Genomic DNA, 12,219 nt, shown 5'->3' on the forward strand with positions numbered 1-12,219 from the left:
TGTGAATTTAGGTACTAAGCTAACATTTGTAGTGTTGTTACCTTCACCAATCTTTAATGATGATGTTCTATCCAACTCTGTCTATCCCTCGCTTTGAATTGTGTTGCTTGTTTACTTAGCTTTTACTTTTGAGGATGATGGTTATTGTTAAGTTTTGACTTGTTTGATCTGAATTTTGTGTAGGTTCCTGAAATGGGCTTTGTAAGCACCTTAATAGACCTTAGTCAGGGAATTTTGTTTGTAGAATCTCCATGTTGCAAAGAAAGACTACAAATTACACTTGAGTCAAATGTTTATGAGGACGCTATAGAGGATATTGAATTATATGGTCAGAGGTATACAATCTTATATGCATAATTAATTTTCTATGTATGCTAATTAAATTGGACTCTTGCAAAGATGTCGATGAACATACTTTTACAAATATATGATTGTGCTTGAGAAAGTTCTTGGGATTGCGAATAAGTTGAGTAGTTGAGTAAGTTACTATTCACTTTTGAATTGGTTGTGATTATAAGGCGGAAAAGGTGGTTCTAGTTCCTAAATACATTCTAAGAACAAAAAGTAGCTATGTAACTGATTTTGAAAATGAATTGGTACTAATTTGGGTAGGCATTTAAATACTATATCCAGGACTCTTCCTCAAGTTGAAACATAAATGGTCTAATCTTGGAACACATACATTGAATTCTTGATTGTCGGACAACTTTTGTGAAAATATTACTACAAATACAAATTTTGGAAAATTAATTGCTACACTTTTAATCTTTTATTTTATTATTAGAATTCGCAAATTTAGTGACACCTTTTTAGAGAACTTTCTTGCGAGTAAAATGAAAAATCAATTGCAGTATGTTAGGACACTAGAGTGGAGATATGGATAGAGCCACTTCATTATTATGGCATAATTTCATTTTCCAAGTGTTTCCAAACTTCAATTCTTGAAGTTGTTTAATCCAAATGAACTTACACGTGGTTGTAGTAATATTCCTATATTTTACTTCTGCATATATGTGTAAAAAAGAGTAAAAAGTAAAAAAAAGTTAAAGGCTAGGATTTGGTTAATTGCTTAAGAGAATAAAGCTCCGAGCAAAACACACACAGACACACATATATATATATATATATCAAATTATTTCCAGAGTAATTTTAAGAGACTTACTAAGTCAACCATTCATTTTCTCTTAATTTAGTTGTTAAAAATGAGTTACATTCTAGAACTATCAGATTAGGGAAAAAAATGAAGGGTCAAGATGGAGAGTAGTCTCTTCAAGTTACTTTGGAGGCAATTTGAAGCCTCCTTTATATGTATGTTTGTATAATACTATTTCCTATGGAAAAGGGCGATACATGAATATGAAAATACATGAACAGGTGTGTAGTTTCTAAAGCCCTTTTAATGTAAGTAATCAGATCATTGCATCCCGGTGATCATAATAGTGAGGTGGGTGACTATTCAATCAATCTTTGTTATCTTTTTTGGACGCTCTTTAAAAGTGGATCAAAGAGTTAGAAGAAGGGAAGATTATATTGTGATCCTTGATTGCTTTGGCCTATCCTTAAAACAAGCTTAGTCTTATGTAGTTAGCTCAAGATGCTTCTTGACCATCTGAAGAGTGTTGGAAGACATTACTTTCAGACTCTCGAATATTCTTATGTATCTTATGGGAGATTTCATTAGTTTCGTACATACACGGGCTTTGATTAATTGAATATAAGGGTATCTCATGAAGCTTAGTAGTTTGTCTTGTAATTGGAAAATATTTTCTATTCTAAGCTTTAAGAAGTTAATAACCTGTTATACAGAGTCAATTTTATTTTGGTCTCATAATTAATTTTTTTTTTCACAGGTACGAGGTATATAGTTATGACAATGAGACCAATGCATGGTTTAGCGAAGCCATTGGTAGAACTTGCTCTTTGTTAAGGTATTCTAGTTTCAATCAAGATTTTATGTTAAAAAAAATCAAAGGTGCAGCCACATGTAGAGATATGAAGAACAAACTTAATTTTGCCAATGAAGCACAGTTCTTACTTGTCTCTGAAGAAAGTGTGTGCGATCTAAACAGAAGATTAAGCTCAGGTATCCCATTTTCTGATATAGTATACCTGTCCTTGTCTTTTGTTGTTTTAATTTCATTACAAAATGTAACGGAAGATTTTAATAACTGTTTGCCAATTATAAAAAATTCTTTCATGATGCATGATGGATTCCTGTTTTGCTGATTGGTTTGATTATTTGATATTCATAATAATGCAAAAGGGATTTTAATATAGTCAACAAAGTGGAAAGGCATTTAAAATTCTTTAGAAAATATTAAGTTTTCTTCTCGATGTATATCACAAACTATATATGACTAATGTTTAATTTGCTTCCTTCTCTCGGCTTTTCATGTTTTATGGATTAGAGTTCTTTTACATTTTTTACTTTATATTTGTAAGGATCCAATTGCATGGTATGAAACTTGGATCCCACATTGGAAGTATGGGATTTTTGTGTAGGTTTACATGGCCTAGGGCTATCCCACTACAATGGTTAATTTTTGTGATATGTTCTCTCAGTTTGTATCACCTTTTCCTTTAACCAGGATGGCAGATTGTTTGCTTATAAATACTAGCTCTTTTTGGTGAATATATAAATACTAGGTTAGATTTTATTAGTTAGTCAATATATGCTTTAATAACACTACAAATTATGTAGAGTTTCATTTTACAATATGTGGAAAGATCCAAAAACATGGTATATCGCCTTATGGATATCACCTCAAGTTTTGCAACAAAGTAACACCAAGAGGTTAGCTCTAATACCAATTGAGGTAACATGCTAACTCTAGAAGGAGGGGAAAAGGGGAGGGAGAGTTGAATAGGGTCTAATACATTTTGTGCAAAAGCTTTTGTGATATTGATAACAATTGGTAGTCAGTCTAGAGACAAACATCTATACCTTCTACAAAAGATAAAAGAGACTACAAGTAGTTGTTCATTCCAACTTTTAGCTACATCCAATCCTCCTTTAAGAAACTTTTAAAAGGTTCTACCATAATCCTATTGATCACAAAATGAATACACAACATCACCCCTAGTAAAACACGAGTGTACAACGTCACTCTTTGCATACCAAGTATTTTTGATTGTCACTTCTCACTACAAAGGTATGTGAACAACTAAACGAGTCAACTCATAGAGGATGTACAATTTACCCTCCAAACAAGGATTTAATTTCAGTAGGTGAAGGACATGACAATGACTTTTTTCTTGCATATATCCTTCTTAAGATGATTGTATTGCTTGAAGGATCCTTTTCTTATATCTGATTGTTGTGCAAGATTCTTGTGTCTTTTTCTTTGAGGTCTTTATCTTTTATAGGTGTTTAAAAATGGATTTTAAGCCTAACTTAATCCCACAAAATCAACTTGTAAGGTGAGGTTTGCTCCAACTTATATATATATATATATATATGTATATGTATATATATATATATATATATATATATATATATATATACATATACATATATATATATATGTATATGTGTATATATATATATATATATGTATGTATATATATACATATGTATACATATATTCTAAATTTGTTTTATCTCTAGTTGATGTGAAACTTTTAACACACCCTCCTCACAGTGAGGTATATACATCTTGAGCATGAGACTAAATATTAATGGGTGGTCCAGTAGCGGCTTGATAGCAAGTGAAACAATAGACCCAACAAATTTCATGAGGACAGGCTCAAACTTATGACTATGATATCATATTAAGAAGTGAACTTTAAGTCTAACTCAACCCGACAAAACTGACTTGCAAGATGAGATATGCACCCACTTATATAATGTGAATTGGTCTTTTCTCTAGTCGATGTGGACTTCCAACACTCCCCTTCATGTTGAGGTTATACATCTTGTGCGTGAAATTAGACATTAATGAGTAGTCCGATAGCGACCAATAAACCAAACAAATAACAAATCTTGCTAGGATAAACTTTAACCTAACTATGATACCATGTTCAGAGGTGGACTTTAAACCTAATTCAACCTCACAAAATCGGCTTGAAATGTGAGGTTTCGACCCACTTATATATTTTAAATTGGTCTTATCTCTAGTCGATGAGACTTTCAACAGTAGACTTCATTGGAATGTATATATTATAGTATCATTGCAACTTTTTATTATGTGTATTGAAGTCAGTCTTCTTGTGATCTTGATATCTTGGATATAAGACTGATAATCTTTGATTTTGTTCCAAGATACTTTTTGTAGTTTTTTTATATGATATCTATAACAAACAAGAAAGAGGTGAAAATACAGAACATATCACAAATAGTATATTTCCTTTTATATGGAGATGCAGTATTTAAGAAAGTGTGAGATAGCTGTTTGCACACGATTTGTTCCAGAAATAAAGCATGTAAGGATATTTATTTTAAATAGCTCTGGTTTTAGAAAGATACTAAAGATCCTTTCATAAAGATAGTGCATTTGACGTTTGATACACTAGATGATCATATAGATGATAGAAGGTATGCTTGTTGTTATGTATAGAGAATCCATTTTATTTACATTGTAAAATCTTATGTATTTCTGATTACGTTTGATTAGCCAATATTACTTCAAAACGTAATCTCCTTTGTTATCATAAAAAATGGTCGTTCAATATGTCTAGACTGTTTGAGACTAGACATCCGGGTCTCAACAGGGACCAAAGCAGATGGATAACCTATACAACACAAATAATTCATTTGAACCTTAAGGGTAGGAAGAAAACTTAACCACATTGAAAGGAAGGATCTATAACTGAAAAGATCCTTGGAAGTACCACACCATAAGTAATACATCAGACTTGATGACTTTAATAAAATATAAAGTCCCTAGGAAGATGCCTTGCAAAATTAAATCTACTCTTAGTATTCCACATAATTGCATGATAGGACAAAGTACATAAAGATATATCTACACTATGTCAAGGACAAACGACATACATCCATTTTTGGATGTCAATTGTTAGATATATTGACAAGAGACTTCCTGTGGAAGGCTGCTGAGATCTTATTAACATGCTAGGAATGATAAATATTCTTTCACAAGTTGAGAGATGTGTTATTTGTTGTTCCGTTTTCATGTTGTACAAATATTTTTTTCTTTTATAGTTTTTGTTTCTTCTTTTCCTTTACTTCCATTAATTAGTATAGTGGGTTTGTTTTATATTTATGAGGCTAGATTTTATTAGGTGTCCTATAAATGTTGAAATCCCTCGGTACAGATTATTCCAGTAAAACTAATATTGAAGTCTCATTTCTAGTCAAACTAATAGTTATATTGTTTTTAGTCTCTCAGCCCCAATATTTTGGAATATTAAATGTGTTTGCTAACTGTAATGATGTTAATAGATGTACAGAAGGGCATATCTGGAAAAGCAATGGTGCAAGTTAGTGCAAGTAGGTTTCGTCCCAATCTTGTGGTATCTGGAGGTAGGCCTTATGCTGAAGATGGATGGAGATACATTAGGATTGGAAATAAGCATTTCAGTGTAAGTTCAAATAACCTTCTGTATGGCATGATAGAACAAATTTCTTATTATTGAAAAATTGGACATCGTAGATAACCCCTTTTGACTAACCTGAGCTACGCTACTTGCATTGATTAATGGTACTTGAGCAAATTCATGGATTCATTTACTGCTAATGTAGCGATATGCAAACTAAGATATTTTAGGTGCCAATATGTCTATTTGTATTTCATCTTTGTAATCTTTTCTATGAGATTTTGGGTACACAATATTTTATAACTAAAAAAAATGTAAATTTAAACCCAACTGAAACTAATGTGGAACTAGGGGAACCCAATAGTAGGTAACATGACCTAACACCTTATTAGGATAGATGGTAAATGACTCTGAGAAAATTAAAATTTATGTCTAATTTAAATTTAAAGAATTAGTTTGTAAAGTTAAGATTTCATACAATTATATATTATAATTTAGTTTTATCTTTTAGTTAAGAGCGTTGTCAATATCTATACACCAAACTTACAACGGCGTTGATAGGATATTTTAGAAAAAATTAACTTGAACTCTTAGGGATATTTCTAGAGTAAATTGATCTAACATCCCATGATGTCTTTTAGATTGCACAATAACCCTTCTTTTTGTCTCAACATTAACTCCCTTAATTGTTTAAAAAATAGTATCGTCATACCTCTTATACATTAAACTAACCCTAAAAGAAAGAGGATTATGTGCAATTTAGTCTTAATACTGATTCCCTGTAATTATGAGTTCTTCATGAAGGAATAGCTTGGAGAAATCCTAGTCATCCTAATTACAAAAAATATAAGAATGAGATAAAAGACAACATAATTCTTTTGTTTAATAATATATTTAATTTGATTTATTCATCAGTCGCTAGGGGGATGCAATCGATGCCAGATAATCAACCTTGCACTAAATTCGGGACAAGTGCAAAAGTCAAACGAACCTCTGGCAACTTTAGCATCCTACAGGAGGGTAAAGGTTGGCCTTTTTTTTTATCCAGAATTCAGTTATATATTTGATTTTCTTGATACATCACTGTTCTAATATAAATATATCAAAACAGGGAAAGATTTTGTTTGGCATATTACTGAAACATGCTACTGTTGATGGAGAGCAGCAACAAGGTGCTGATTCCTGGCTTCATGTGGGGCAAGATATACATCCGGATTAAAACACAAATACCTGCAAAATCATCTACTCAAACTCAAAAGCTTTAGTTCATGTGTCTGTCTGTATGTGAGAATGAACATTGTAAGAAAAACGCATATTCGCAATGCTGTCTATTGAAAACTGAAAATAAAAATAATCAATAAAGAACGTCAAGCTACGGGAAGAAACATGTTGGCTATCTTTGTTGTATATCTTTTATTTTTAATTTTAATCAAACGTTTTTAAGATCAATAAAAATACATATATAATTTATCTATCTTAAAATTGACCATATGGTCAATGTTAATGATTTCAAACTTTAGAAATATGAAAAACAAAAAATGACCAAATACATTTAAGTCATAAATATAATATAAAAAGGGACATATAACATGAAAATTATTTTCTTAACAAACAAATTAATTTATCTTAATTTGAATTTAAAATAAAGTGAAGAAATTAATGAATTCATTTATAATCAATGTAAAGGGTCATGTACCTTAGACTAAAACAAAATGATGAAATTCAAAGACGTGCTTAAAAAGAAAGTTAATTAATATCACATGCTGAAGTTAATTAATAAAATGTACTAACAATAGTAATAGTAAAAATCATATTTCACTTGTGTTCTTAATAATAATAGCAGTAATAGAAAAGAATGACTATGATCAGAATATGAAGTATTGTCGTTGTCCCAATATATTTAAGAAAAAAAAGTTTGTCACTTTAAATAAAGACCATTTTCTAATCTTATGTTATTTATTCTTTTACAGAAATACTCTAAATTTTTTATAATAATTATTGAGATTAACTCATGACTTCTTGTTGTGGTACCTTGCCAATGTATCCTTCCTAATCTAATGTACCAAAATGAAAAAATAAATCAAATTAGATAAAAAGCAAGTAAGGGGAAGAATAAAAAGAAAGTATATCCCAACAATTTAAGGGTAGTTTTTAAATATATATATATATATATATATATATATATATATATATATATATATATATATATATATATATATATATAAAGTGTTAACAAATTTCATAACAAAATTAACTAAATTCTTTACACAAACACAATAACGTTTTTTTTATGTGCGTTATTGTAGGTCTGTAACTGAAAAGTGTAAATTTACATTTGATAAAGTTTTTAACGTAATTTTACGTCTATTCACTTAATAAAATTCATAAATTTTTGTTTATATTTTTTATCTTTCTTCTATCAAAAATTTAATGTCTATTGTCTAGATGTCAGAAAATTGTGATAAGTTGTTTTTATGTTAGTGTTTAATAGAATAGAATATGATAAAACAAAATGTAAAATTATATCTTCATACACAAATAATTTTATGAAAAAAAGTTCCATGTTAGCTCAAGAAAATTAAATTGTAGTTGTACATTAAACATATAATTACAATAAAGTGTAACATATCTTAATTATTTTTAATAAACTCTTGTGTAATTTGTCTTATTTTAACAGTTAACCGAAACTCATAAGTATAAAAAAAGTTGAATGATATTCTCATTGTATATAATAAACTTTTTATTTTATAGTCATTTCAAAATCAAATCTAACCTAATTAATAGATAATTAAGAAAATTATAGTGACGGGGCAATGGAAATTGAATAATTCAGAATTGTATACAAGTTCCGTTTCTTGACTTTTGATTGAATGGTTTTTCTGTTTCTGAATTTTGATTTGTAAACACAGAGATCCCTTCTTCAAAACCCCAACACAGGTCAGATCCCTCTTTTGTTCCATTTTCTTTCGTTTTCTTTCATTTTCTTTCGTTTTCTGATCTCATCAAATGAATTGAATGTTTGTCAACGCATTGCAGAGAGGGAATTGATGCAGTTGTTGTGCTGAGCATAGGCACTCATGTGCAACTGCGTGTGCAATTGCAATTGCAATGCAGAAATCACGTGAAGCTCTTCTCCAAAGAAGAACAACGACAAAAACATCAACCAACGCTAAAACTGTCCCTGGGTGTGCTGTTTCCCTCTCTCTGCTTTTTCTTTTGTGGACTCTAATCTTCCTCTTAAGCTTATGGATCAGTCGCGGTCATGGTTACACCCCCAATCCCTCAGGTAATCAAATCAATCAATTTGTTTTCTTTTGGCATTAATTGAATTGAATGAATCATACTCTGTTCTGTTTAGGATTAGGAACTGACCCACAAACATCAATTCACCAAATCCTTTTCGTTTAGGATACCAAAACCCTACTAGGTCGTAGGGAATAAGTCACTCTAAAACCTCACAACCTACTCACTCGTTCGTAGGAGAATCTCCTTTCATACCATATTTCCACATGATAACATTCAACTGTAGATGCATGATGCATATTCTTATTAGTCAGTTTCTTATCTATGGATGTTGATGGATTTGAAGAATACTCAGTTCCTTTACCGAATTGGGAGGAAGATAAGCTTGGACAGTGTAAGAGCTCTGATTCTGCTATGAACGATTTGGTCGAAGAAACTATTACTTACATTCCCCCTGAAGCTTTACACTCTGAAGATGCCCAGACCAATGATTTTGTTCCCGAGTCACTCCCCAACGAAGAAACGCGTGATTATGCTGAACCTGGTGCTTGTAATAAGCAAGATTGTGACACTCCCATTATTGAGGTACACGAAGTTGAGAGTTGGAATTCTTCGGCCAGACTCGAAGATCATGTGCAAAAATCTGATCATTTATCTTGGGCTGTGCCTCTTGGCCTTGATGAATTTAAGAGTAGAGCAATTAGTTCAAAAATTAAACCTGGCACTGGTTCATCTGGAAGTGTAATGCATAGAGTGGAGCCTGGTGGTGAAGAATACAATTATGCTTCAGCCTCAAAGGGAGCAAAAGTTTTAGGTTCTAACAAAGAATCCAAAGGTGCCTCTAATATCTTAAGCAGAGACAAAGATAAGTATCTTCGGAATCCTTGTTCTGTTGAAGAGAAATTTGTCATCATAGAACTTTCCGAAGAAACCTTAGTAGATACAATAGAAATATCTAATTTTGAGCATCATTCTTCAAATTTAAAAGCTTTTGAACTTCTTGGCAGTATGAGCTTTCCAACAGATGTTTGGCTTTTCCTTGGGAATTTCACTGCCTCAAATGTGAGGCATGCTCAAAGGTTTGTTCTTCAGGAGCCAAAATGGGTGAGATATTTAAAGCTGAATCTTCAAAGTCACTATGGTTCTGAATTTTATTGCACGCTAAGTGTAGTTGAAGTTTATGGTGTGGATGCTGTTGAGAGGATGCTGGATGATTTGATAAATACTCAAGATAATATGCTCGCTCCTGGGGATGGTAATACTGACAAAAGGACAGTATCACCCCAGCAGCATCCTCATCCTTCGGAGAGTGAAGATGTTCATCAAAATACTTTTGGAGGGATTAATTTTGATCATGCTTCAGATATCTCTTCTTCTAATCATGAGAGACTAAACACCATCATTCCTGATCCAGTTGAAGAAACCCGTCAACAAGTTGGCAGGATGCCTGGAGATACTGTTCTCAAGATTCTGATGCAGAAAGTTCGAACTCTAGACTTAAATTTGTTTGTTTTGGAGCAGTATATGGAAGACTTAAATTCCAGATATGTCAATATTTTCAAGGAGTACAGCAAAGACATGGGACTAAAAGATATACATATACAGAAGATCAAAGAAGACATCAAGAATCTCATTGACCAGCAGGATTCTATAGTATGTTAAATCTATCCTGAATGTTGTTGTCACGTGTTTAATTCGTTAAAAACATTATTAACCTACATTTTATTCATTTTTCAATTGATTTGTTGACCTTGAAGACAAAAGATGCTCGTGATCTCAAATTCTGGAAGTCTCATATTTCCATGCAGTTGGATAATCTAGTCAGAGACAATGCTGCTTTGAGGTGAGAGTTTACGAAACAAGTTTTCTGTAGTTTGTATTATATGAACGTAAGAGCTAGTTCAAATTTAGTTATTATTTCACTTTGAAAGTGTCTTTAAAAAAGTAGAGTAGTTGAATATCTATGACAATTAAGGGAAAGGTTTAGAAGAGTATTAAACTACTCAGTATAGTTACTGTTGAGATAAAAAGAAAAAAGGTAAAATTTTAAATCTGTCTACCAATAATCTGCTGTGAAGAATAAAAATTTACAATCATATAACTTGCTGCTTTTAACTGTGTCTTAATTTTATGACTTTATCTGTTTAAACATAGATACTTTTACATGTTAGTTATTTATTATCCCATATGTCACACACACACACACATGATTTCAGATATAATATAGATAATTAAACCAAAATTATATAACTGTTGTCTAATTTTTTATGTTTTTGCTTTATTTAATTGTCTATTATATCTAAAATCTAGTGTGTACACACACACACATATATATATAGAGAGAGAGAGAGGACGTGTAAGTTCATTTTTAATTGAAGAAAGCTCTGAATTACGCTTTACATTGTACTGTTGTAAACTTGTTATGTAATCATGTAATTTAACAGGAGTAGGCATGGTTTGGATTTAAAACACAAAACCAGCTTTAGATTTGGAACCAGTGTGGATTTCAGAATCAATTTTATTGTTAGACCGGTTTATAAACTGGTTGTTGGTTTTTCTCTTTTAGTTGAAAGAAAGTTGTTGTCTTATCTCTGGCCATGTGACATGCCATTGGGATTGCCTACCGTGATACTTGCAAAAGGCATTATGATGAAAATACTACCGGAGCTTTTATGTCTTACCCCATCCTCTGACTATCTTCTTTCACTTTTATTGGGTCAGAAATAGGTAAAGAATCGGTTTTAGCAAATCAAATAAAATCAGTGAGAGATGGTAATGTCATTTGGGGGGAATAAATAAAAATAAAGCATGCCATAGAACGAAAATACTAAGAAGAAAGTTGATATATTATTTACTGTTTCTGGACCTTACCTATGTTGTGTACTTGCTCTTTGTTGCCATTAATTATTCCTGAAAGAATGATGCCATTAATTATTTAATTCGTTGGGATCTGATTTGTTTAGGTCCGAGGTGGATGAAGTCCAGAGGAAGCAAGCATCTTTAGAAAACAAGAGTGCGGCAGTGTTTTTCGTGTGTTGTATTTTTTCATTGCTAGTTATATTTCGTCTTTCTCTAGATATGGCTACTACTGTCTATAGAGTTCTAAGTGTTAATAGAACAGATTACTCTGGGAAATTTTTTGCCGTTAGCTCTTCGTGGTTTCTCCTATTATTGAATTGTATCATTATTATTTTTATATTAATTTTGTGATAGTCCATATTTTAAATGTGTAGTTAACTTGTGCGAGATGCTTTTGGTGATTGCGTTGTCTCTCTCAATATAGATGTAGAAACTTTTTCAAAGTTTTTTTATTAATCATTGTCACTTGCATTACTAAAGTGGCTTTTGTTTAAAACCAAGAACAGGGGAAGCAATACAGTTGACCAAAATATGGTACCGATAATAGTACGAATCAATTTCTTTTGAAGATAACACGTGAAGATGATGATCATATTCCTTTAAGTAACTATCGAGTAATAC

The 12,219-nt window shown here is 31.5% G+C and overlaps 2 protein-coding genes across 6 annotated transcripts in view; both read left to right on the forward strand.

The window, feature by feature from the left end:
* LOC108340378 (molybdenum cofactor sulfurase) overlaps positions 1 to 6,892 on the forward strand; it is a 28,495-nt gene extending 21,603 nt beyond the window's left edge. For 2 of the 4 annotated variants that reach the window (XM_017577718.2, XM_052878397.1), the window contains exons 18-22: positions 184 to 335; positions 1,851 to 2,083; positions 5,402 to 5,541; positions 6,412 to 6,522; positions 6,608 to 6,892. In XM_017577718.2, the coding sequence (XP_017433207.1) occupies positions 184 to 335; positions 1,851 to 2,083; positions 5,402 to 5,541; positions 6,412 to 6,522; positions 6,608 to 6,715 (744 nt within the window). In that variant the 3' untranslated portion in view covers positions 6,716 to 6,892. Of the gene's footprint in view, positions 1 to 183; positions 336 to 1,850; positions 2,084 to 5,401; positions 5,542 to 6,411; positions 6,523 to 6,607 lie in introns of those variants that run through there. The other 2 variants (XM_052878398.1, XM_017577719.2) reach the window with 2 other exon arrangements.
* A 1,387-nt stretch (positions 6,893 to 8,279) lies between these two features.
* Positions 8,280 to 11,985, forward strand: LOC108338849 (SUN domain-containing protein 4). 2 transcript variants are annotated; one of them, XM_017575895.2, is made up of 5 exons: positions 8,280 to 8,433; positions 8,533 to 8,782; positions 9,095 to 10,392; positions 10,497 to 10,582; positions 11,703 to 11,985. In XM_017575895.2, exons 2-5 carry the CDS (start codon positions 8,605 to 8,607, stop codon positions 11,947 to 11,949), a joined length of 1,809 nt encoding a protein of 602 aa, XP_017431384.1. In that variant the 5' UTR covers positions 8,280 to 8,433; positions 8,533 to 8,604; the 3' UTR covers positions 11,950 to 11,985. The 2 variants fall into 2 exon arrangements, with proteins under 2 accessions (XP_017431384.1, XP_017431383.1); XM_017575894.2 differs by having other exon boundaries at positions 8,281 to 8,433; positions 9,086 to 10,392.
* The last annotated feature ends 234 nt before the right edge of the window (positions 11,986 to 12,219 follow it).

The sequence above is a fragment of the Vigna angularis genome, chromosome 5 (assembly GCF_016808095.1).
Source record: "Vigna angularis cultivar LongXiaoDou No.4 chromosome 5, ASM1680809v1, whole genome shotgun sequence".
In the NCBI taxonomy this organism is placed as follows: domain Eukaryota; kingdom Viridiplantae; phylum Streptophyta; class Magnoliopsida; order Fabales; family Fabaceae; genus Vigna; species Vigna angularis.